This window comes from Phocoena sinus, chromosome 6, assembly GCF_008692025.1.
Source record: "Phocoena sinus isolate mPhoSin1 chromosome 6, mPhoSin1.pri, whole genome shotgun sequence".
In the NCBI taxonomy this organism is placed as follows: Eukaryota; Metazoa; Chordata; class Mammalia; order Artiodactyla; family Phocoenidae; genus Phocoena; species Phocoena sinus.
Genome location: NC_045768.1, coordinates 84,822,346 through 84,849,373, shown reverse-complemented (window position 1 = coordinate 84,849,373; position 27,028 = coordinate 84,822,346). Strand labels below are relative to the sequence as shown.

Below are 27,028 nucleotides of genomic sequence, written 5' to 3'. Positions count from 1 at the left end.
CCATTGTGAAATAAAACAGATTGTGAGTTTTTAGAAGGTAAACACATTGTAACTGCCCCCTGCCTCCCTGGTCAAGAAATAGAACTTGGGGGGTCCTCCTGAGGCTCCTCTGTTGCTTGTCCTGTCCCGGCACCTTCCCTCCCTGTACTAGAAAGGCCTATCCTGACCTTTCCATTCGGCATTTTCTTGAATTTCTTTATGGGTTTATCACTCAAGTGGGCATCCCTGGACACCATAGTTTAGTCTTGCCTGTTTTCATAAATTTGATATGTCTTTAAGTCTCTGAGTCTCCAGGTTCCCCCTCCATTCCTTTCTCTTTTTTTGTTTACAGTCTGTTAAAGAGCCATAGCTGTTTGACCTGGAATTTCCCACAGTCTGGATAGTGTTGTGTATTCATGGTTCGGTGTGGTGTATTCTTCTTTCCTCCCTATTTCCTGCAGATCACTGGCTGATATCTAGGTGGTATTTTAATTCAACTGTTCCTATTTCATTTGTTAATTGGAATATTTTATAAATAGATGTCAGTGGTATTGTTCATATGGCATAGGCAGGATAAATGCTTCTCCTAAGCATTGGTAATTTACTGTGAAATTTACCAATTTTCACAGTAAGGAATTATTTCCTCTCATCTTCTGAAGGTGACCGTTTAAAAAATATAAACTTGAGGATTTAAACCTTTCTGACAGGTTTCACTCAGTTGCACTTATTATCCTTTTTGAAGTTCACATTGTCCCACCTTCTTTGGCCAGTGGGGTCTTCCCCACTTTCGTCGGAACCTTTTGGTTCTTTTGTCCCTGTCCTGCTCAGCCACTGCTTCTCTCCACACAGTGCTTTTTCTCTATGAGGGGCTCTACCTAGGAAGGACCCAGAAAGGAGCCAGTTTCAGAGGGAGCCTCTACCAGCTCCTTTGTCTTTACCATGGACACTCTGTGGTCACTTGCTGTGGGAGTAGCAGAAACACTGCCACTTCCAGCTGCAGTTCTCCCACTGGCCCAGGTACTTTCTGGTGTAAACCTGTTGGCTCTTAGGGCTTCTGTCGTTCTCAGGTCCATCTGATGCTCCATTGCTTCCCTCTGTTTTCTTTCGCTGCCCCTATCCTATGGGTCGCTGCCCATGGTTTGTTTTTAACCGTTTGTATTTGGGGGGTCTGCAGGACTCCTTGTCATCTAGTTTTTTTCTAAATGTTCTCCAGTTTTTGCGTTTTTAAATTTAGTTGCTTTATGTAGGGACTCTGAGAGATTCAAAAACTACACCACTGTTTCTACCATCTTTCCAGAATCCTCCCCTGCTTTCATATTTTACATTTAGATCTCTTGATTCATTTGAATCGTTTCAGATGTATTCAGGTGAATGGCACAAGGTGTGGGTCCAATTTTCGTTTTCCAAAGCTGTTTCCAATTGGCCCAACACCATCTTAATTCACCGTTTCAAAGTTAGTGATTTGAGGTGCTACCGTCATCAAACACTAAATTTTTATATGTACTTGGTCCTAATTTTTGGATTTTCTCTTTGTTCCATTGGTTTGTCTCTTGATTTGCAGTGTACCACATTACTCTTAACAGCTTTTTAAAAAAACATGTGTGGCAAGTTGAGTTCCTCTGGAAAATCCCAGCCAACATCTTTTTGAATAATCCTTCTTTCATTTTTGATTCCTTTTTGAATTCAGATTAGAAGTATATTAGATCTTCTCAGTGTATTTGTGTCTCTTACCCTCTTTTTCATATTTTGCATTTCTGCCTTTCTGATCTGTGTTGAGAATTATTTCGTCAGAATACCTTCCAGTTCAAAAATTTTTCCTTCAGCTATGCCTTATCTGTTCTTTTTCATTTCTAAACTTTCTACTTGGCCATTCTTTATGGGCCCTTATTCCTTGCTCATGTTTTCAAACATCTTTTATTTCTCTATCAGGGTTGTTTCATATTTTCCAATTGCAGTATCTGAAAACTTTGTGGGTGTTTCTATTTTGTTTCTGCAGGCTCTCCTCGATCCCTTGTTTCCTTGTTGTGTTTTGTGCTTCTTAACTGTGAGCTACTGCTTTCCTTGGAACTTTATCTGGGGGAAGTCTTTGAGGACTGAGTCACAGTTGGATTAGAGAAGGTCGTTTACCTCTGCCAGTCTCAAGGAGGGTACTACAAACTCACAACCCTTTCAATAAAGTAGATTGTTGTCTTGAGGGTTGTTTTTGGACCACGTGGAAAAATGTGAGTTCTAAGTATATACCTGTACAATCATCTCATGCAGTTAAGAATCCCGCACCCCACACACTAGGCTTTCTTGCTGTCCCCCTTTCATTGCAAGTTTATTTCCTATTACCTTTAAGCCAAGGATGTGAACCTTTGGGGTTTCAGCTTTAGATAGGCATCGCCTTCTTGACTCCCCACCTTGAGGGGAGCCCTTGTCTTTAGGGCCTGTCCTCCTGCACCTTTTGAAGCTGCAAAGGGAGAAGCCCAGAGTCTACAGGCTTCAGAAGTCCTCAGGGAAAAAGCTGGCCTTGATGCTTATTACCTTCAGGAGTTGATACTTCCACTTCAGTTTTGGCCTCAGATTCCTCCTTTTAGTGTCATTCATAGGCAATGCATTTTAATGTTTAATTAAAAAAACTTTTCACTTTTCATTTTGAAATAATTTGGAGTTTTAAAAAAAAAAACTAGTAAGAGTTTCCATATATCCTCCATCCAGGTCCCCCAAATGTTAACATCTTATGTAACCACAGTACAATTATCAAAATGAAGAAATTAATACTGATATAATGCTGTATCTATAGACATTATTCAAATTTCTTGAATTGTCCAACTAATATCCCTTTTCTGGTCCAAGATCTAAGCCAGGATCATACACTGCATTTAGCATTGTACTTAGTGTCTTTTAACCTGGAACCTTCTGTCTTTATCATTTATATCATTGATAATTTTTGAAGTGTTCTGGCCAGTTGTTTGGTAGAAAGCTGTTTAACAATGCATCCTTAAAAAATATCTTTCATATTTTATCCAGCATGTCACTCACTACAGTTGGTTGTTTGGGGTTTCTAAAACTGGAAGTCTTAAGTTGATTTTTAAATTATTTTCATAGACTAATTTTTTTTTTTTTTTTTTTTTTCGGTACGCGGGTCTCTCACTGTTGTGGCCTCTCCTGTTGTGGAGCACAGGCTCCGGACGCGCAGGCTCAGCGGCCATGGCTCATGGGCCCAGCCGCTCCGCGGCATGTGGGATCTTCCCGGACCGGGGCACGAACCTGTGTCCCCTGCTAATTTTTTTTTTTTTTTTTTTTTTTAATGCAAAAGATGAACACATGAGGAGTCAGAATTTTAAACAGATACAAGTTATATGTGTGACTTTGCAGTGAAGCCCTGGGATCATTCATCCCTTATACCCAGGTGTCCTTGTAAGGACCCAGGTTGACCTTGTACCTGCTAAGACTTTAAACGAATTGAGGAGTTCGGCAAAGGAAAGAAGCTGAATGTTCTGTCAGCTCTTTTAAGAATTTTAAGTTGAAATCATTTTAAAATTATGTCATCAAGATAGTTTAAGACCCTGCTTGCTCCAGGGAGAATTAGAAGAAAGAGGCATTAGCTCCAACTTTATTAGAGAACTTAAGGCAGTCGTTTATTTAATAAAATTGTCAACCATTTAACGTGCAGTAGTTGTAAATGAAGATCTTGCTTTTAGGTTTTATTTGTGATGTGTCTTTTTACGTCCTTTGTGCATCAAAGGATAGAGTAAGGAGGCTGGAAGCCATGTCTAGACATCAGCTCTGTAATGAGAGCTTTGGCGTCACGAAAGCTGACCTAAGTTGCGAATGGCTTTTAGGAGGCAGTGTGCTTGCGGCTAGAGGTGCAGGAACAGAGATTCAGGCAACCCACAAGGTTCACGATCACGTCAAAAGTTCCATGAGAGTACGTTTTATATTGTCCATTTGACAGGATGTTATTTCACTCTTTCACACAATTACGGAGTTTTTAGATGGTTTAGCTATCTTGTCCTTGATTAGCAGTGCAATTCCAAATTGTAATGTTACTGTGGGAGACACAGTCCTCTTTATGACACAGCTTCTAGACATTTATGTCCAATGGGACCTGCCTGGGCTGGGTTTCTCAAAATGTTTAATACTAGAACATTATGTTGTTGTTTTCCTTTTTTAGTTCTTAACGCTGAAAATCAGAAAGGAGGCACAATAAATTCACTAGAACAGCGAGAAAAGAGGAATCACACACTCTGAACCAAACTGGAATCACACACTTTGTGTCAGAATTGAACAGAGATCACTACAAAATATTCATGAGGGATTGGATACTGTGAAATGTACTAAGTAAAATATCTAAAGATGATTATTGTGGAGCTTTAGTTTGTATTTACTATGTAGGAAAATGAGACTGTCTTTGAGACACTTTAGAAGTGTCTGTATTGAGATGTCAAAATTGTCGAAATTTGTTGGCTAATAGGTATTTCATGAGAAGATCAACACCAGCAATAGAACACAGGTTCTCCTTCAAGTACGGCAGCAGTAGTTCTACTGTGGAAGTAACTTCTGACGTGAAGGAGGCCCACCGCACTTGCAGAGCTCCTTGTCCTCGGTCCCCTCTGGAGTCATTCTCTTCTCCACATGCTGTGCTGAGTGATGGGTACCAGCCCCTGTTATTTCTCCTCGGTGGGCACTGAATGATTTTTGGTTTGTCTTCTTGTACCCACCTCTGGTTCTGACAATCAGTGGCCTAGGGCGCTGAGTGTTAACACAAACATCACTAGCAACGGTGTTAAACAAGTCTAAACACACAGGTGTTCTGTGCGATAATTTTTTAAAAGATTACTTGTATAATAACCTTGTCATTAATGTACAAAATGCTTTTAAGTGACTTGTAATTTGAATACTTGTGATGTATACTTGCTTTGCTTAATATGTGTGGGCAAAGCAAAATCTTGTGTAACAAGCCCTTAGACTTTTGACACAGCAGGGGCCAAAGCAGAGCTGACCCTGGCTGCCTGCGGCAGAACAGTGGGGGCAGCACAGTACTGTGGGGAGAACCGCCTACTTCGCTACTAGAAGAAAAGAAGAGAAAGTTAATGTTGAAGGATATACATACATCATTACAGATTAGAAAGTCAAGAGAAATGCAGTAGTTGTTTGTGTCAGTTTACGTTTAGCATGTGGTAAAGGACTATCACAAAACTGATTTAAAAATCAAAAGTTAATCTGAAAACGACTAATCATAATTTACATTAATAGTGACGTCAGGTTTGACTCGAGTTGGTTCTTAACATTTTAAGGTAAATAGGCTCTTGCCGGGCTTGTGAATGACTGGCAAAGTCACACTAATGACCTTTAGTGAGGCTCTCTAAAGGGTAGGTGGGTGGTGATGCTTATTAAAATACATTTTGAGTCATGGGATTTGAGATGCAGGGGCCTCAGGTCATTGGACATAACTAACTCCCTTGTTTACAGAGAAGAAACTGGGGCCCGGAGTTCTGAAGCTTCTCCAGGCCAGCAGCCCGTGAGCTGGAGTGCCTGCGTCCCGGCCAGCTGTGGACTCCGGGTGCCACTGGCAGTCACCGAGGGCAGGTCCTGGTTTGCATTCAGGTTAAGATGTCCAACTCGAATGCTGTGTGATATTCTCCTACCTAATCACTAAGATTCAACTTTCCACCCAGAAGAGGCAACTGAATAAGGGTATGAAAGTAGCTTTATAAATCTAAGTCCTTGTCAAGCCTCCCTCTGTGTCTTAGTCTTAGGGTTGATATTCTCTCTTGCTTAGCCTTTATTCATCTCATGTTTAATCAGTGTGCCTAGAGTTGCTGAGAAATAAAACACTGTTAGTTCAACTTTTAAAACTGCTTTCAGTTTTCCCTTCATCCCCTGTTGGATCCCTAAGGAATCAGCTTGTAAACTGTGGATTAAGCATGGTGGTTTGCCTTATAAATTCAACCTTTCGTGGAATGAGATGTCATTGTAAATTTAAAAAATCATGATTTCATCTCCTATACAGAGGCACCAAAAGGCCATTTGTTCAGGAGGTGTGTACTTTAGCTATTTCTTCAAGCAGTCATGCTTTATTACTGTTGACTTCCCTTGGGATCACAGACACCTCTTCCAAGGAATAATCTAGAGGTGTCATGGTTATTTAAAAAACAAACAAAACCTGTGTAATAAGCATCAAATAGATATCAGACCCCCAACCTTGGTCTTTTGGGTTCACCCAAAATTAAACCAGCAGGTAGTCCAATTTTTAATAGGTTTATATAAACTCTTTGATTCACAACCCTCCTCTATACTCTCAGATGGTGAGCAGACAGGAGTGATGATTCAGTTGATCTTTTTTCCTGCAGGTAGGACTGCAGATGAAGATTCCCTAAAGCAATTTTGGATTAGATTTCATGAATTATCTTAATCACCACACACAGTATATACCTTTGTGCGATAGAATTTGAGAAACAAACCATTATCTGTTAAGTCAGTATGCTGTCATTAAATAACTAGATTGATAACTAGCCTGATAGTTTTAATTGGTAATAGGTGGCTATCTATTCATAGTAGAACTTGGAATGGTGAAAGAGAATTGTGATTTCAGGGTCCTTTAAGGTCCAGGGGGAATTGGTCTATTCCCACTATGTATTTTAGCCTAAAAGATTATTATAAATAAATAATTTATAGGACACTCAACAACTTCTAACACTTGTCTTTGAAATAAGTTTGAAAACAAATATATACATTTTAAAGTTTCCATTAACTGTGGGTTATATTAACATTTTTTCACATAGTTAGCTTAGACTGAAAATGTTCATTAGTGTTAGAAAGTTGGGGAAATGGCTTATCTCGTGTATTTAAATGTTTGTGTGTTTGTGTACTATTTCAGCTCAGAGGGCAACACTTAAAGTGTACTAACTAAGCCACTGTTCTGTACCAGCTGGTTTGTAAAATTCTGGTAACATATACACGGAAGGATTACGCAGAAGTAGTTATCTTGTCATGCACTTTAAAAAAACAAACAAAGAAACAAAAATACTAAACTAAAATGCTTCTGTCCTTGTTGGTGCGCCTGTGAAACACATCTCTGGGAAAGTTACATGACTTGAAATATTCTCATCTGTAAACTATATATAAACTTAAGGTGACATTCTTATAAACCAGGACCCTAACCAAGACAAATGCCTATTTTTAATCCACAAATGCCTATTTTTTTATCCTTACTCCTTAGAATAAAATTAAATATTCTAGGGACTTGCCTGCTGGTCCAGTGGTTAAGACTTTGCCTTCCAATTTAGGGGGTACGGGTTCAATCCCTGGTCAGGGAGCTAAGATCCCACATGCCTTGCAGCCAAAAAACCAAAACATAAAACAGAAGCAGTATTGTAACAAATTCAATAAAGACTTTAAAATGGTCCACATCCAAAAAAAAAAGTTCTAAAGTAGAACAAAAATCCTGAGTCAAGTGACATAGGTTTAATACTTCATACCCCTACAGAGATTCTAATACTGTGGGAGTGCTTGGTAAATATTTGACTTTTTAAAGTCCAAGTAAGTGACTGTAACTGACCAGTGTTTTGCCTTTTAGAACCTTTATAAACAGATTTAGATGAACAAATGCCTTTTTAGAATGAATGTTAATAAACACATGGGAATTAGGATAGAAAACTCAAGGCTTATTAAGAGGTAAGCCGGAGTCTTTGTGGAAGAGCTCCTGATGTTAAAGCTTGCTTTTTACTAATTTCTCTCTCTTAAAGCTGTAATGAAATGCAATGGAACCTCCAGTATAATGTAACATGTCTGCCTTTATCCAGAAATCAAACCTTCACCTGAATATTTTTTTTTTTTTTTTTTTTTTTTTTGCGGTACGCAGGCCTCTCCCGTTGCGGAGCACAGGCTCCGGATGCGCAGGCTCAGCGGCATGGCTCACGGGCCCAGCCGCTCCGCAGCATGTGGGATCTTCCCGGACGGGGGCACGAACCCGTGTCCGCTGCATCGGCAGGCGGACTCTCAACCACTGCGCCACCAGGGAAGCCCCACCTGAATGTTTTAACTCAGTCCAAAAAAGCTGCTGCATTATCAACATTTAACATCTGAGCATCATTTAAAAGAGTAGTTCTGTGACCTTAACCAGCAGTCTACAACTGCCAGTTTTTTCCCTGTGAAGGGTATCTTGGTATAATAACATCTTTGCTCTTGTTTTTTGAGAGGGGTTCATTCAGAAGTTATTCGGAGAGTCAACAGATAACACATCTGTGGTCAAAACAAAGCACCACACTTTCCTTTAAACTTGGCTTAATGTTTGAATTCTAAACAGAAGGTTGCAGGTATTTTATCTTTGCAGTAGTTTAGAAATTCAGAGTTTTACATAACTTTATGTGATCCTGGAAAAGCTGATACATTCTCTTTTTAAATAGAAGGCAATGTTAGCAGAAAAAAGTCTGAAAAAAGAGAAAAGAGAAAACAGAAAAGAGTCTTATAGTTTAAGTGAATGCAACTTCTTCACTTCACTGGAAGCAAACTGTTTAGGGGTAAAGCTACCAGACTCCCAACTTGCCACCTCCAAGTTCCTACTTCCAAATTCCTCTGCACGCTTAGTGTCCTGTGTTCTCACCATCATGTGTCTCTGCTATTAAAGGGAACCCCGGAGGCCTTGTTTTACCTCCTCTATTCAGTTTTCCAACAAATTGCGTCCAGGATGTCTTTTACATTTTTAAAGATCCACATCCCGTTAACTGAGTGAGCAGGTTCTGGAACAATGAAGGCCTTTTTCTCAAGTTTATACTACAGCTGGGAAGACAGAACAATTAACTATTTAAATTACAACTGAAAATGCTAAGCACTTTTAAAGGGTTCGGCCTCCTGAACCAGGAGATGGAAATGCCTTCTCTGAAGATGTCACATTTTCATCTGAAGCTCGAAGGATAAAGGGAAGCTATCCAAGAGAAGAGGCTTGCTGGTCAGAGGAAAAGCAACAGAGCTGCAGCTGAGAAGCCAAGGGGAGAGGGCAGAAATGAAGTGGCCAAACTGGGCGTCGGTGGGTGAAGACTATATCATTAACCAGAGAATAGTGGATCTTTTACGATCATACCAGCTCCTCCGAGGCAATGACTCTGTCTCCAGTTACTTCACCCCACTCACCCACACCTCAGCTTACTCTCTAGATTCTGCCCCACCCCTTCAAGAAATGTCTCCCTGTTGCCGCCAGCAACCTTTGTCAGATCAATGGGCCCATTTTGGTCCTATCTTAGGCCTTCCAGTTGTTTGTGGCCCTGCATTGTTTATTTTCTGGCTAAATCTCCTTTGCATGCTTTGCATAGCCGGAGTGGAACTCTCCTAAACTTTTCTAAACAGGGTGCTCTTTGACCAATAACTGAGGTAATGTTTTAGAAAAGTCAGAGTCTTGAAAATAGTGACATAAAAACTTTGCCAGAAGGTGGCAGGGCATGATTTTAAGGTGCTCAGTTATGTTTCATCTACCTGCTCCCCCCACCCCTGTTCCCTGGCCCACTCTTAGAACTTGGCTGTCCCAACTCTATTCCTTGGGACCAATCTCAGGCTCTTCTACAGGCTCCCTGAGCAACTGCAACCCCCAGTCTAGGCTTTAGTTTACATCTTTGCAGCCACTTAGTCCTCAGTTCATGTCTACCCAAGAATGCACCTTTCAGCTCCACACCAGACTACTTGCTGTCTTCACTAGGATGTCTTTCAGCGATATCTCAACAGGGAATTCCCTGGTGGTCCAATGGTTAGGACTCCACGCTTCCACTGCTGGGGGACCTGGGTGACCCGCATTCTTATAGCTTGCCTCAGGTGGTTCTTGGTGGTTTGCAAAATCTTGCTGTTTTTTATCCTCCATGCATTTTCTTTTAATTCTTTCTTCTACTGCCTCTTTTCTACCATTTCTTTGTCTTTTTTGTTTGAAGTATTCAGAAATTACCAGCCAGAAACAGCCAGTTCCCCCTGGTTGGGGAACTAAAATATCGCAAGCCACACAGCCGGAAAAAAAAAAAAAAAAAAAGACATCTCAGCATCTAAAACAATCTTTATCCCCAAACCTTGTCTCCTATTTTGCCTATATAAGCAAATGGCACCACTCCATCTAGTTATCAAAGCCATAAAACCTACGAATCATCACCCTTGATTTCCACAAACTCACCCAATCATTACCAAGTCCTGTACCTCCTTTATCTTTTGATTCTATTCACTTTCCTCTATTCCCTCTGCCACTACCTTAATTAAGACCAGCCATCATTTCCTCTCACCAAAGGAGCTTCCCTGCCTACAGCCTTGTTACCTTTTGAACCAGCAGTCTTGAGCAAGCAGATCTGATTTGATCCTTTTGTTTCCCCGAATCAAACCTTTTAGTGGTATCCACCGACATCAGACAGTCAAATTCATTCACCTGGCTTCCCAGGTTCTGGAGGACTGGCCTCCCCTTACCTCTCAAGCACATCCCTCCAGTCCCTTGTCCTGCTCTATACTTTAGTCAAACTGCCACCTTCTCATCTCAAGCTTGTGCACATCTGTGTCCCTGTCTAGGACCCCTTTAACAGCTAATGCCTCTTAACCTTTGGGACCCAGATGAGATGGAGATTTTCTCCGTAAATCTTTTATGTAAGGTGGTTCTCCTACACCAGCATACTGCGTTTCCCCAGGATAAAGACCTGTCTGCTTTTCTGCATTCTTAAGGTTGTTAGATCTGTGAGGGGAGAGGTGGTCTTATTTACCCCATCATTTTTTTTTTTAGCACCTCGAATGGCAGATATTTTAAAAGTTCTAAAAAATGTAACTTTCAGCTTTTCTGATTAGAAACCTGCAGTTAACACGTAGGAACACTCTGCTCTTAAGAAGACCCACTCCTGGGGCTTCCCTGGTGGCGCAGTGGTTAAGAGTCTGCCTGCCGAGACAGGGGACACGGGTTCGTGCCCTGGTCTGGGAAGATCCCATGTGCCGCGGAGCGGCTGGGCCCATGAGCCATGGCCGCTGAGCCTGTGCTCCGCAGCGGGAGAGGCCGCAACAGTGAGAGGCCCGCATACTGAAAAAAAAAAAAAAAAAAAAAAAAAGACCCACTCCTGAAAAAACAGCCTTAGGTGCTCTCTATAATTAGGCAGAACACTTGCTCAGTAACCTTCATTTACATTAGCTGACCTAATTAGACATTTAAAAAATGCCAGAGTGCCCTCTTAATCCAACAGTCCCTGGTGGCCCTGACCCGCATTCTTCTAGCTTGCCTCAGGTTCTTCTTGGTGGTTTGCAAAATCTTGCAGTTTTTTATCCTCCATGCATTTTCTTTTAATTCTTTCTTCTACTGCCTCTTTTCTACCATTTCTTTGTCTTTTTTGTTTGAAGTATTCAGAAATTACCAGCCAGAAACAGTGTTTCTTCTTTAAAAACTAACCAAATAGCTAACAACAGGTATATTCTTTATCTCTTCATAGCTCAAGTTTCTACTGTACGGCCTACTTTATTTTTAAAGACTTCTGGATTCTGAGATTTCCGGATGCCTACGGGCTGTTCCTGGATGACACACGTGTCGCCAGTCTACCTCAACAGCCACGAAGAAGGGGGTCAGGAAAGTTCTTACTCCGTAGCCGGCAAGATCTGCTCAGGTTAGCTGCTTGCAAATATTTCCAGAAATAAAGTTTCAATAATCACATTTGCAAGAAAGGTGTCAAATAAGAATTAGGATATTTGAAACTCAGAAACCACAGAGCAAATATAAAATGGTTGCTAGTCTTAAGCCAAGCCAAAAGTCAATTTAAGTTAGGCGCAGGTAGCTCATTCTGCTAATAGTATTGCTTCCTGTGGAGGAGAAGGAAAGGCCCCCAGAGGCCATGGCAGCTTGACACAGAACAGCAGAGCAGAGACAGGAAGAGGAACTGGCAGCAAAGAAGGGTGAAGCCACTGGCACTGGGCATTTGTAGGTATAGGTGATTTAAGTCAATTTTCAAAGCCAGAGGATGCTGGAAAGACCCCGATTGAAAATGTCTGATGGGTTAAACTGTGAAGTAGTAAACAAAAAGGAGTATGCCGTGTTGAAACCTAACTCTAAAAATGAACAAATCTATACAGTCTTATCTTTTGAATAATGTCCCTAGCAAACATGATGTGTAATCTTTTAAAAGTGCCAAAAGTAACAGTTAAAGGATTAAAAAAAAATCTATATTCTGACAGGTATATAATTTAAGATCCATGACACATAAAATCACAATCCCCGTGTAATTTAGTCTCCCTATATAGCTAGGAGCCCCCCCCCCCAATCCCTTTAAAATGTATTTTGCCCAAATCCCATGTGTTTAAAAAAATCCCTTAATTTGAAACTTCTTTTGGATAATGTTTGAACTACTCAAACATTAGGAGTAATAAACACCTTCAATTCTTAACATGTATCAACGAAGTGCTATTGTTTTTCATCTCCAGTAGTGCATTTTTTGTCAAGAAATTTATTAACCTTTACAAACACTATTTTCACTCAATCATTCATAAAAAATGATTTCTGAGTAAATCTGTAATAAAACCATATAATGTTCATCAATGCATTCAATAAGACCAGTTTCATCCATGGAACATAATAAACCACTTTAAAACAGCAGTTTTCATTCACGTCATGTAAGGCTGTCAAATTAAAAGTATTCCTTATAATGGGTTGTTACCCAAGAAATCCATTTCACTTCATGTAAGACTGATGGATAGATCCTCTAAGAGTAGAATCTGAAAGTAGACTTCACCTCTTTGGTCACCTTTTCAGTCTCTCTTTCAAACAAGTTTCACAACAGGAAAATATTTGTGAGCAGAGAAATCAAACTCAGGAGGAACCTGTAAAGAAAACAAAGTCAATTTATGTATCTTATACATATTCAGACAGTAAACAAAATAAAGACTATTATAATTTTAGAGTTTCTCATGTTTTTAGAGACAAGGCAGCACAAAAGAGATTTAAAACAAAATGATGTAGCTTATCTCTGGATTTATGAAGCTCATTAGAAAACATGCTGAGCAGCGGTTTTCTAACTTCAGAGAATAGTTAACAAAGGAAAATGGACTTAAATTACAGGAAACGGTCATGGGCCAGCAATTTTTTTTTTAGTTCCAGGGTCGCTGATACTCCTGAGCAATGAAATGAATCACTGCTAAAGCAGAGCAGGAGATAAGAGAGATCATAGCAAAGTAATGGGAGTACACAAACAGACGTTATGCATATAATGGGCAAATGCCACCGAAAATGCCTCGGTGGTTGGCCTCTTCTGCACCGAATGTTGATACAGCACTAATGATACAAAAGCATTACCGATGGAAGCTAACAGAATCTTCCATGTCCTGAGCCATTAAAGGCTCTAATTATTGAAGCATTCACTTTTCTAAAGGCAGATGACTTTTTAAATAACTCGCCCATAAATTTGTTTACACACATTTTCTTTGATTACCTTAAGTCATTCAGTAATTTACATGGAAGCAAAGACTTTAGAGATTTTAAGTCAACAAAATCTTTAAGTTTCAAGGAAAAACAGCAAGCTCTGATCTATTTTCTGCCACTGAATCTCTTTTAGAATAGTTTTTATGAGTGTTTTGACTTTTTGGTAATATTTATTCATCTTACTGAAAAAAAATGAAGTTTTACAATAAATTAAGACCATTTATTTTCCCTACAATATACTTACCTTAGATTCCTTTTTTGTGTCCTCCTGCCAATAACTTCACAACCACAAAGTTGGGTTTGGCAACCTTTAAAATTCTATTGACCTAAACAATGAGCAACATTAAGCTATCAAAACATAAAATTCATAGTCAAAATGTATTTATTTATAGATAATAAGAGGAAATTGGCACAATGTACGTGTTGCTATTTTATTAAAATAAAATATTTTATTAAAAGGCAATTTAAAAACATGAACACCATCATACGTCTTTTAGTAACACAGAACTCTAGTAGTCAACCATGAAGACTTGAAAGGGCTACTGTATCTCTTTTTCATTAAAATGAAAGATATTACACTGCAAAGTCTTACAAAGACAATACAATGTAGTGTTTGGGGCATGGACTCTGAAGTTAAGCTGTCCGTTTTCAAATTCCAGCTTTGCCACTAACTAGCTATGAAACCTCTGGAAGTTTTCTAACCTCTCTCTTCCTTAGTTTCTTCATCTGTAAAAATAGGGATAATAATTTACCTTTCCCACAAAGACTTGTTCTGAGGATTAAGTGAGTTAATATATATTATGAGCTGAGACCCACACCTGGCAGGTAATAAGTGTCCTTTAAGTGTTAACTGTTACTTCTGACAACCATTTGTCTAAAAGACTTCTCCTGAACACATGAATAACAATGGAATGAAATATTCACTTCTCTTAAGAGGAAGTAATGGGCAACTTGAAGGAAAACAAGTTCCCATTGCCCTCTTAGTGACCTCACTTGACACGTCACCACGAGTTCAGGAACTGCTTCTCCTCAGCTCCAGATCACACATCCACTTACCTACATGACTACTCCATTTGGACATCCAAAAGCCATGTCCAAAACTGAGCTCCAGACCTTCCCAGCCCTGCCTCCCCCATGCTCCAGCCTGCAGTCTTCCCTACATGACTCAATCTACCCTGGTGGTGCTCAGGCCAAAAACCTCAAAACCATCCTTGACTCTTTTTCTCTTACCCCACATCCAATCCATCACCATCAATCAATCCCATTGACTAGGCCTTAAAATTCACAGAGGACGCAATCACTTCTGATCCACTAGCACCACCACCTTTCAACTGGATCATAGCTATGGCCTCTAACTGGCTCTCCTGCTTCCACCCTTGGTCCCACCACAGTCTATTTTCAGCACAGTGGCCAGAGTGATCCTTTAGGACAAAAATCAGATCTGATCACATCTCCGCTCAAAACTCTCCAACAGCTCACCCCCTTGTTCACCTCACTCCAACACAAAGCCCTTGGCCGGCTTCTCTGGTGGCGCAGTGGTTGAGAGTCTGCCTGCCGATGCAGGGGACACAGGTTCGTGCCCCGGTCCGGGAAGATCCCACGTGCCGCGGAGCGGCTGGGCCCGTGAGCCATGGCCGCTGAGCCTGTGCTCCACAACAGTGAGAGGCCCGTGTACCGCCAAAAAAAAAAAAAGCCCTTGGCTGTTCTTCAAATACAACAGGGCACACTCCTACCTCTGCACCTTTACACATAGTGGATCCCTCTGCCTAGAAGGCTCCATCCCCAGAGGGCCACGTGACTTGCTTCTTCACCTTCTTCCAGGACTTGCTCAGTGGCCAACTTATTTAAAAATGTCTAATCCCCTCCACCTGCCTCCTTGTAGCATTCACTATCCCTGTTCCCAGCTTGATCTTTCTTCATAGTACTTATGATCTTCTAATACACTATATAACATTTATTTATTTACTGTTTGCCTCCCCTGCCCCCAGGAGGGCCCAGATTTCTGTGTTTTTTCCCTGCTGGAACCTACCAGAGTGCTTAGGACCTAGTAGGCACTCAACAATATTTGTTGAGTTAAATAAATGAAGTCCACTAAAAGAAATATTCCATCTATTATAGGCACCTTCCTCTAATTTTTATACTCCCCTCTTTTATTTTCTTTCATTATGTGACTATATATGATTTTTTTAAAAAGTCATCTCTCTCCTACCCCTCTTCCCTAAGGCACTTAGCAACCCTCCTAAGAAGCAAACACTGTTATTAATTCTTATGTATCTTTCCAGAGATATGTTATATTCATATAATATTGCCACACATACATGTAGTCTTCCTTTCTTCCCCTTGACTGAAAGGGCAGCATACTATACATACAGATTTTAAGCTTGCTTTTTAAACTTCTTATATTCTGAAGAACATTCCATTACAGTAAATAAATATCTTCCTTGTCCTTTTTAGGGCTGCACGGTACTCTACTGCATGATGAAAAGGCATGTAACAGTTCCCTCTGATGGACACTAAAGTTTCCTCATTTTTTTACTATTACAAATCCTGCTGTAATAAATACTCTTGTATATTCATCATTTCCCACATGTGCACATGTATCTATAAGATAAATCCCAAGAAGGAGAATTTCTGGGCCTAAGGACATGTGATTTTTGACAGATTGCTAAATACCCTTCCATGGAGGCTGTACCAAGATATACTCCACAAAATGGTCTGTGTTACAGGTAACTCTCATTTACAGAATAAATGCATTTCAATAAAATTAGGTATAAATTATGAAACTAACAAAAGGCTGAAACAGTATTTTATATTTTACAAGTTCTAAACTCTGTAGAATGATACTCAAAATAGTCTTCATTTTAAATGGTCAAGTGGAATACAGTTATTTTTACTTCCTGTGATAATTGACCAGATCACCTTTTAGACTTAAGATTTATATAATTATATTTTAATACAGTAAACTATAAATCAAAAATTTTAAATCTTAACATAACTGAACTGTGCATCAATCTGGATCTTATTTCTATTCTTTCTGCTTACTTTATGGTTCTAAGTCTTCATTTCTCTTTGCATTGATTTCTAAATGTACACAAAGGAGATATTTACATCACTTCTTTCATCAAATAATTTTAAGTCTGACAAGGTTAGGTTAGCAAAGCTTTTTGAAATCCTTAGCAGGAACACTGACAGGCTTCATTTATTAATACTGTAAGGTTCATTTTATAATTAAACTGTCATCCAGTAGTAAGATAGGTACTTCCTGCCAAGCTTTTCCTCTAGAATTACTGTGACTGCAGTCTTACCTCATGGTCTGGGTTTGGGATATTTTCCAATATCATTTTTGCCTGCTGAAAGTGCTTACTAGCTGCCACATACAGTTCGGGAGACTGAGGAGGAGGGCTATATTTATTGAGGTCAGACATTTCCTAAAAAAAAGAAATACTATTATTTAAAACATGCTTAATATGAAAAAACTCTAAAATACCTTTTTTTAATTAAAGAATTCTACATTTATTATCCATTCACATACAGACACTAAAGCAAACACTTGGCATGTCCCTATTTTTTTTTTTTTTTTTTTTTTTTGTGGTACACGGGCCTCTCACTGTTGTGGCCTCTCCCGTTGCGGAGCACAGGCTCTGGACGCGCAAGCTCAGCAGCCATGGCTCATGGGCCCAGCCGCTGCGGCATGTGAGATCTTCCCGGACCGGGGCACGAACCCGTGTCCCCTGCATCGGCAGGTGGACTCTCAACCACTGTGCCAACAGGGAAGCCCCCTATTCAATTTTCAACCTTCATATACCACACCTCATATTATTCTCATATTTAAATAACTGTTAATGTGATGAGTATATCCAAAATCAAATAATTTTCCTACTATTTAAAACTGCTATTTTATTACTTTATCCCATTGATCCAATACTAGTTTGACTTGACTATTTTAACAAAATGGCTAGGTACGAACAGCCCATATCCAAGGAGGTCTAAGACTAACTATTTTACAATTATTTTAAGGAGCAGGTTCACCTTGAACTGCAGATAGTGCACTGGCGGTGGTGTCATTACACTGTTGAATGGAGCAAATCTGTGCTCGTATCGAACTTGTTCACTATCGAGCTCAAACTTGGGTTTTCGTACTTTGCCATCCATGTCAAATGCTACCATGGTCTACAGTAAAAAAAGAGAGAAAAACAGATGGTATTAATATGAAAATGTGAACATCCTCATTAATACAGAATAGAAAACAAGAAACAGCTGTTTACACATAGTTAATCAAAAAAAGGCTCAGAAATCAGAAACAGGGAGAGAAAAACTGACTTTAGTATTCATTTTGATATCCTGAGCCACCTTTTATACAAAAAATGTTCAAGTTCCAATGTCTAATATATTACTAATTTTCCTAGGGAAATGATGCCACATGCACATTATTCTTCCTAATGCTTTTATAATAGCTTTGAAACCTTCAAGTAAAAGCTCCTGAAGAAAAAGCAGAATATAATTTTTATAAGAAAAGCATTGGTCCTGTTTTTCACACAGAAGTCCATATTGCTTTATGTATTTTAATATAAGTTGCCTTAAATAATTTCTTGAACTGCCAAGCACAACTTAAGAGTTACTAACTCCTGAAAATGGCTGCTTTGCTTAAGCCATTTACTGTGGAGCTTGCCCCATTCCTAATACACTTCTAAAAAAAATCCAGACCCCATCTCTTCTAAGAAACCTTTCCTGATCATCAATCAGAAGTAAACTCTTCCTTCTCTTAGTACCTATGCCACATATATGTCACCTGGCCTGTCATTAACTAGGCACGTGACACAAGGATCACATCTGATTAGACTTGGTATGCTGCAATGTAGCCAGTACAAGATATCTGACACATGACAAGGGTTCAATATTTGTTAAACAAATTAGTAAACCACTAGACTTTGAAAAAAGGTAATTTTCAAGCAGATAGTAAAAATAAAGGTGAAATTAGAACCTGGAAAGAATCACAGAAGAGGGTTCATTTTATTGGGTTGGCCAAAAAGTGCCTTCGGTTTTCAAGAAAAAATAAAAGACACATTTTTCATTTTCACCAAGAACTACATAGAACAACATATTCACCCTTTCTGTTCCACTACCTTCTGCATTTTTCAGGCAACTTCACAATTCCATCTTCCCAAAACTTTTTATCTTTTTGAGCAAAGAACTGTTCCAGGTGCCTTTCATAGTCTTCCAGGGAATTGAAATTTTTTCCATTAATAGAATTTTGTAAAGACCGAAATAAATAGAAATCCGAAGGTGCAATGTCTGGTGAATACGGTGGATGAATCAGAACTTCCCAACCAAGCTGTAACAGTTTTTGCCTGATCATCAAAGAAACAGGCAGTCTTGCGTTATCCTGATGGAAGATGATGCGTTTTCTGTTGAACTAATTCTGGATGCATTTTGTCGAGTGCTGCTTTCAGTTGGTCTAACTGGGAGCAGTACTTGTTGAAATTAATCGTTTGGTTTTCCCGAAGAAGCTCATAATAGAGGACTCCCTTCCAATCCCACCAAATACACAACATCACCTTCTTTGGATGAAGACCAGCCTTTGGTGTGGTTGGTGATGGTTCATTTCACTTGCCCCACAATCTCTTCCGTTCCACATTATTGTACAGTATCCACTCCTCACTGTCCGTCACCATTTGTTTTAAAAACGGAACGTTTTCATTACGTTTAACAGAGAATCCCATGCACAAATACGGTCAAGAAGGTTTTTTTTCGCTAAACTTGTATGGAACCCAAACATCAAAGCGATTCATATAACCAAGCTGCTGCAAATGATTTTCAGCGCTTGATTTGGCTATTTTGAGTATGTTGTCTATCTCCCGCATGGTATAACGTTGATTGTTCTCAATTAATGTCTCAATTTGATCGCTATCAACTCCAACTGGTCTACCCAACCATGGAGCATCGTTCAGCGAGAAATCTCCAGCACAAAACTTCGCAAACCACTTTTGACATGTTCGATCAGTCACAGCACCTTCTCCATACACTGCACAAATCTTTTTTTGCGTTTCGATTGTGTTTTTACCTTTCTTGAAATAATAAAGCATAATATACCAAAAATGTTGCTTTTCTTCCATTTCAATATTAAAATGGCTACACAAAAATTCACCAATTTTGATGTCTTTTTTTAAATGCACGCTGATATGACAGCTGTCACATACAATCTAACAAAATTGTTTCGAATGAAGTTAAAGACAACTAAGTGCTACCAGAGCCGTCTTACAGAAAAAAACGGAACGAACTTTTTGGCCAATCCAAGAATTAAACAATGTAATAGCAATGTAGCAACTTACTTTAAACATTCCAGCACACATGTTCTGATATGCCTGGCTCATTGTGATCTCTCGGCTCAGTGGGCGAACTGTAATTAGAAAGAAAATCATCCAAACTCTTTCCCCCTTCCTCTTGCATTACTGCAGGAGAAATCTAAATTTAAAAAAAAACCTTCCTTCTACCTTGTTTACTAAATTAAAATTTCAAACAGTTTGTTCCTACAGGCTAAATTTTATTTTATGGCCCAAATCTACAAACAATAAAATATAGCAGAAAGTTTAAACAATAACTGTGTTCCCAAATAGTTAATACCACAAGATTTTAGTATGAATTAATTGTAATTTCTTCTCAGGTCACAATACAGGGACTTCTTTTATAGGAAAGCCACGCATACAAGTCATTTAATGACCCACCCAAAGTGTTGAAATCTGAAGGGAACACAAAGCACTATTTTGTAACAATTGTAGCCTATCTGTACCCTCCCATGAGTGATTAACAGGGGAGTCCCTCTGAAACATTTCTTTCTCCTCATGGTCCTTGGGCAGTATGCTGAAGTGCTCTGTGATCATCCTTCTGTGCTAACTGTAACAGCACAACTCGATTTCCTTCCTTCCTGAGCTGTCAGCCTTCTGTCAAAAGAGTATCAAAAGTCTCCTGCTGTCTTGTTCCTTAACCTATCTTATTCCATGTGGCTACTTCTTCTTGTCCTAAGGTCCTTTGACACATGAAATAGCAAAGCAGTAAAAGAAAAGCAAGAAAAGGAACCAAAAGGTTTGTACCAATATTGTGACTCAGTTTCTACCCTTATACCTTCTTAAGAGAAGATGGGTGAGAATTAAAATATAATGACTAATTCACCCATTAAAATGCACAGGTAGCTCACTCCAATGTTACTTATTTCTTTTTTTTTAATTTTTATTTTTTTTATACTTATTTCTTAAGTTTAAAAATAATTCAGTCTCATGCAGCTCAATATTAAAAAAAAGAAACAACCCAATCAAAAAATGGGCAGAAGACCTAAATAGACATTTCTCCAAAGAAGACATACAGATGGCCAAGAGGCACATGATAAGCTGCTCAACATCACTAATTATTAGAGAAATGCAAGTCAAAACTACAATGAGGTATCACCTCACACCAGTTAGAATGGGCATCATCAGAAAATCTACAAACAACAAATGTTGGAGAGGGTGTGGAGAAAAGGGAACCCTCTTGCACTCTTGGTGGGAATGTAAATTGATACAGCCACTATGTAGAACAGTATGCAGGTTCCTTAAAAAACTAAAAATAGAATTACCATATGACCCAGCAATCCCACTACTGGGCATATACCCAGAGAAAACCATAATTCAAAAAGACATATGCACCCCAATGTTCATTGCAGCACTATTTACAATAGCCAGGTCATGGAAGCAACCTAAATGCCCATCGACAGATGAATGGATAAAGAAGATGTGGTACATATATTCAATGGAATACTACTCGGCCATAAAAAGGAACAAAACTGGGTCATTTGCAGAGAAGTGGATGGACCTAGAGACTGTCATACAGAGTGAAGTAAGTCAGAAAGAGAAAAACAAATATTGTATATTAACACATATTTATGGAATCTAGAAAAATGGTACAGATGAACCGGTTTGCAAGGCAGAAACATAGACACAGATGTAGAGAACAAACATATGGACACCAAGGGGAGAAACGGGGGGGTGGGGTGGGTAGGATGAACTGGGAGATTGGGATTGACATATATACACCAATATGTATAAAATAGATAACTAATAAGGACCTGCTGCTGTATAAAAATAAATAAAATTCAAAGAAAATTCACAGCACCTTTCTTTTTTTTTTTTTTTTTTACCTTTCTTCTTTTTTTTTGTTTTTTTACTACTACGGCCTTTCTGCTGCTCTTCCATTATCCTTTCCTCTGCCATCTGAGAGCCATCGGCACGACTTAATGTTGACATCAACCATGCATAAAGGAATTCAGAGAGATACCTTAATGGAAAGAAAATGTTAGTTAATGGCAGATGTCTAAATGAGATAGCTTGGTCAACACAAGTACTAGTATTAATAAAGAGATATTTTTTATAATGCTTTAGAAGTTTTTTTCAAAAACAAAATTATTCAATTAGATAATTGACAGATCTTACAAGAAACGGGCATTACAAATGATTAACTCTCCCTTGTTGCCACACAATGCAGAAAATTTTGTTTAATTTCCTACAATGATATGAGTTTTACAACTTTTCTAAAGATTTCTGGTGGGGAGAGACAAATTCGTGGTATGGGATTAACAGATACAAACTACTATATATAAAGTAAGATAAGCAACAAGGATTTACTACATAGCACAGGGAATTATACTCATTATCTTTTAATAACCTATAATGGAACAGAATCTGCAAAAGTACTGAATCATTTTGCTGTACACCAGAAACTAACACGATATTGTAAATCAACTATACTTCAATTAAAAAGAGACTTCTTGATAATTATGTATATATATGTAAATCAAATGAATGGCCATTCAATTGTTTTTACTATATCAATATAGGTCACATTTCTCCAAAACCTATTAAGTAAATGTCTTATTTTGTTATTAATTACAAAAGGAAACAAATACAGAAAAAATAAAAAATTATAAACATGCTAGCATACAATTTACTTGAGTTTATTCAATAAGGAAATGTGACACAGATTATTCCACCAGATACTAAATTTTCATAAGTTTAAACTAACGAACAATACTTTCTCTTAAGCCAGAAAAGTAGTTTAAATCTAGGATATGAATATATATTCTTTAAATAAAATTAAGGACCACTACTACATTAATGAAAATCAAAGATTTATAAGAAATTTTATTATGATCAAGTTTGAGTGTATGACACCTATTCCCCCAATTTTTCAAACAGTTATAAGGCAGGTTATAATATTAAAACACATTAAAAAAAAACATAAAAAAAGAACATTTTAAAGCAAAACAAGGGAATTCCCTGGCAGTCCAGTGGTTAGGACCTGGCGCATTCACTGCAGTGGCCCAGGTTCAATCCCTGGTCAGGGACTAAGATCTGCAAGTCATGTGGCACGGGAAAAAAACAAAAACGAAAACAAATGAAATGATACACCTGGAATGACTCAGATACTGTATCTTAAAGCTAAACTGAGCACTACACTTCCTGGCAGTTAAAGCAAACCAGTATATATATATATATATATATATATATATATATATATTTTAAAGTATATAATTTCACATGGAGAGAAAATCATTCCTGGCAATGAATTTAAGAAAAGCATTCAATGTAGTATACTTTTATAGGATACAAATGAATTTTTTCCCCCATCACACTACAAAATGAGGGTTTGTAACCTCTCTTAACTCAATAAGAAGACTTTTTTTCTTCTTTTATTTTTTTCTGCCGTGCCATGCAGCATGTGGGACCTTAGTTCCCTGACCAGGGATCGAAGGCACTGCCCCCTGCAATGGAAGCGCAGAGTCTTAACCACTGGACCACCAGGGAAGTCCTGAGAAGATTTCTATAGGGAACTAATGATACCTTTTACCTTTTAACTATCTAACAGAAGGACAGACGAGTAAAGGGGATAGCTGGCACAATTCAGGACTTTCCTTTCAAATATCAGATATTTCAATGAGCTTTTATTAAAGTGCTTTATCAAAATTAATACACAATTATATCTAAGGAGAGTTATAATTATATCTAATTATATCTAAGGAGAGTCAGTGTGCTAATATGCTATACCAATTCTCAGTTGTGATCTCAGGACCAGCAGCAGTCTTAACCAGGAAAGCAGTTAGAAATGCAAATGATTCGGTGGGTCCTACCCTAGACCTAGTAAACCAGGAACTCTAGGAACAGAGCCCCAGCAAGTTGCTTTCCAAGTGATTATGATGCACGCTAAATTTAAGAATCACTGTTTTCTACTGATTTTAGAAGGGTCCACATGCTTTAGGAATCACATTCATGAAGAAGAACAACAGTGTATATATACCTTGTGAAAATATTGGAGCCCAATCTGTAATTTTGAAACTAAAAAGCAGTTAAAACTAACATGAAAGTAGACCAGAAGGGTACTTACAAGCAGAACTAAAATTTCTTTTTTTAACAAGAGAAGAAATGAATCTGCTCAAGTATTCAGGTAAATTTCTAATGGAGTATTTATCTGAATATCATATGCCAATCCATTGTGCAAAAAAACATATAAAAATTGTGTCCTGAGAAATCAAGAGCACAAAAGCTTCCAATTAGCTGCCTCAAACCACAATACTTGAGCATGTTCCCCTATAAAATGCCTCGTTTGAATAGGGGTGTCTAGTATGAATTAATAATAAAAAAATCCCAAGTAGCTATAACAACACCTGTTGGTAAGAGTTGTTATCTGTTTTTCATAACCAAGAATTACCTGTTAAGAGCCCTAGCAGCCATGACCACAAAACCATGTTAACAGCGTAGAATATAATGACTTTCCTGCCTCCACCAGCAGTGACTCCAGGGAATATACAATATCTTAAATACCAACTTAAATAATTTAAATATGAATTAAAAAGATGAACTAATATCTAATTAGTTATATTAGGTATATCTTAGATATATTAAGATCTAATATATTAAACTTAGCTGTTTGTGATTGGCAATAATAGGTCATTACTATTTTAAAATTACCACAACTAAATTACCATACTTTACTAGACTAAGAAAAAGATGCAAGATAACTGAATTCATTAGCTCTCAATTTTCTTATTTTATTTCTGTGACAGCTATTTCACACCTAAAATAGTCTCAAGCATCCTCTTACTACGTTTATCTCATTTCCAACTGAAAGCAAAGAACTACTCTGCTGAAGATCACCTATTATCAACTCCTTCAAAGCTCCTGAGACAAATCCTCAGGGCCATAGTTTGCCAAGTTATACTCCCAATGATAATCTTAGCCATAATTTCTTCTCAGAAGAAAGATCTGGTTCAAATTTTGAAACTTTAATTCAGTTAAGTACATTCCACAGCTAGTACATAGCATCACTGAAGTCAGTGCAAAATGTATGTTAATTTTTCTCTTTGGAAACAACAAAAGCTCGTCACTTAATCCATTTACTTTGAAGCCACTTTTATTAGTGAATTTTAAATAAATATTACAATGGCTAGAAAAAATATATTTGTACATTTTTATGACACTTAAGATGTTTAAGATGATCTAGCTCTAATTTTCAACAGATATTTTTCAATTGTCCCACAACTAAATTTCAAATACAGTAAATAAAAAAGTACCTTAAAGTTAACACTCTACTTTACAGATACTCTCTCAGATGTTACGTATCCCACCCACCACCAATTTTAACTCCAACTGCTCTCTTACCAATATATGTAATAGTACTCGTGCATGCTGTAGAGTTCCAATTCAAAGCCACTTAGAAGATACTGTATCATAATTCGAAGGTTATGGTAAAGGACCCAGGTACCTAAACAGGCCAAATGTTGCCTTTGGGGCTCCTGTTTCAGCAGCATAGTGTGAAGGGCTGCATCAACCTTCTCTGCCTATCACAACAAAACATCATAACATTAACTTTCTTTTTAACGTAATGAGAGAATTACAAAAACATACAGCTAAAAACAGCACATGAGCAGAAAATGTACATCTCACCACCTCAAGAATTCATACTTTCAAATGCACCTTTGGTTAGGTCTACATTCAAACTTCTCATTTCTCAAAGCATAACATTTATCTAAACATTTCCTAAATTAAAAAGATATCCATTTTATAGTACAAAAATAAAAATAACTGACATCATAACTCTAGTTATATTATTAATATGGTTCTGCTCACAAATTTACTTGAAGATTAATACATTTTTATTATAATGTAAACTTGCTCTAATTATAACTACAGCTCTACGCATATTTTACAATTCATCCCGATTATCAAAAAAAATAATTTAAGATGTTTCAAGGTTTGGATTATTGTTTTCTTTTGTTCTGTAAACCCTTTCTTTGGCATACATAACTGTTACATTTTAAGTCAATTCACCATATTGAAAAATTAAATAGCCAAATTACTGTTCCAAAGAATTGTTTTTGAAAATCTGGTCAAGGTATATGAATTGCTTAATTTTGGAAGGGAGGGCAACTTGTTGGCTCTTACCTCATCCTGCAAGGTGGCAAATTCCTCAAGAATATGACCAAGCTTATCTCTCTGTCGAGCCCTGTTATGTCCATGGATCTGAATGAGACTACAGAATGGCTACAATACACAAACAGTTTGTTAACCGTCAATATGAAATATGCTTATACTAAAGAAAATTAACATTCAAAAGTTAACAAGTTTTCAAAATCTTGTTTAAGGGAAAAAAATGTCTAGAAGAATCATGCTATGCATACTTTTTACATAGGTGTTTCTTTTTAAGAAACAATACTGGAATTTACCAATAGCTAGAGGAATGGCTGTTTATGAAACTTGTTTTCATATGGCAAAAATATCTTCCTTCAATCTTTAGATATTTTCCCACAAATTAAAAGGGACAGTTTCTTTTTTGCTTATGTCAAGCCAAAAGTCAATGTTCAAGGCTGACACTTCTCTGCTGCTTTAAATATACCAGAATGCTTAATAATTAGATAATGGCTAATACCTACAAACCCTGACTAAGGTTCTTTATTCCTATTCTTACCTACACAGTATTCTCATATAAAATATTGTAACATTTCATGAATCAGACAACAGACAGGATCAGAAGTTTGTTCTGATTTAAGAAGTATGCATTTTAAGATTCTTTAAGGATAATAATGTTTTACATTTGCATACTTTGACAGATATTATCTCATTTAATTGATAAACAGCCGATAAGGGGTATAGAGGCAGTATTAACGTTTCACTTTTTAAAGATTGAGAAGTTTACAGAAAAGTAAAGTGATCTGCCTAATAACAATAAAATGTTAGTAATAAAAATAAAATCTGGTCTTTTATTAGTTTTCCTTTCATTAAACCATGCTGCCTTTATATCTATACAGATTATATACATATACATATATACACACACACACACACATATATATATTTAGTAACTGGAATTAGGCAAGAAAGAGCTGTCTATAAAGAGCTTATAATTAAATAAGAATGATTTATAATTAATCACCTACAAGGTTTTTATTTTTCCAAATTATTTGAGATTTGAAAAAAGTTCATGCTCTCATCTAAAAGGGATAATTTTAATTTTACTATAATCCTGTTCTCATTAAGTCAGTACAAAGATAAGTGCCTGGGGATGTTACCCATATTCTTTGTTTATAAGGTCAAAAATAAATAAAGTTTTTGTGTCCATTTAAAAAAAAAAACTGAA

General features: G+C 37.7%; 2 protein-coding genes across 8 annotated transcripts in view; one reads left to right on the top strand and one right to left on the bottom strand.

Annotated features, from left to right (window-relative positions):
- GOLM1 (golgi membrane protein 1) overlaps window positions 1-7,004 on the top strand; it is a 57,569-nt gene extending 50,565 nt beyond the window's left edge. For 3 of the 5 annotated variants that reach the window (XM_032634146.1, XM_032634145.1, XM_032634144.1), the window contains exon 10: window positions 4,139-7,004. In XM_032634146.1, coding sequence (XP_032490037.1) covers window positions 4,139-4,215 — 77 coding nt within the window. In that variant the 3' untranslated portion in view covers window positions 4,216-7,004. The remainder of the gene's footprint in view (window positions 1-4,138) is intronic. The other 2 variants (XM_032634148.1, XM_032634147.1) reach the window with 1 other exon arrangement.
- NAA35 (N-alpha-acetyltransferase 35, NatC auxiliary subunit) overlaps window positions 3,403-27,028 on the bottom strand; it is a 97,184-nt gene continuing 73,558 nt past the window's right edge. For 2 of the 3 annotated variants that reach the window (XM_032634141.1, XM_032634143.1), the window contains 8 exons: window positions 25,837-25,935; window positions 25,054-25,232; window positions 21,540-21,676; window positions 19,702-19,769; window positions 17,402-17,542; window positions 16,678-16,800; window positions 13,617-13,698; window positions 12,382-12,774 (listed from right to left, as the gene is read on the bottom strand). In XM_032634141.1, the coding sequence (XP_032490032.1) occupies window positions 13,618-13,698; window positions 16,678-16,800; window positions 17,402-17,542; window positions 19,702-19,769; window positions 21,540-21,676; window positions 25,054-25,232; window positions 25,837-25,935 (828 nt within the window). In that variant the 3' untranslated portion in view covers window positions 12,382-12,774; window position 13,617. Of the gene's footprint in view, window positions 5,031-12,381; window positions 12,775-13,616; window positions 13,699-16,677; window positions 16,801-17,401; window positions 17,543-19,701; window positions 19,770-21,539; window positions 21,677-25,053; window positions 25,233-25,836; window positions 25,936-27,028 lie in introns of those variants that run through there. The other variant, XR_004350250.1, reaches the window with a different exon arrangement.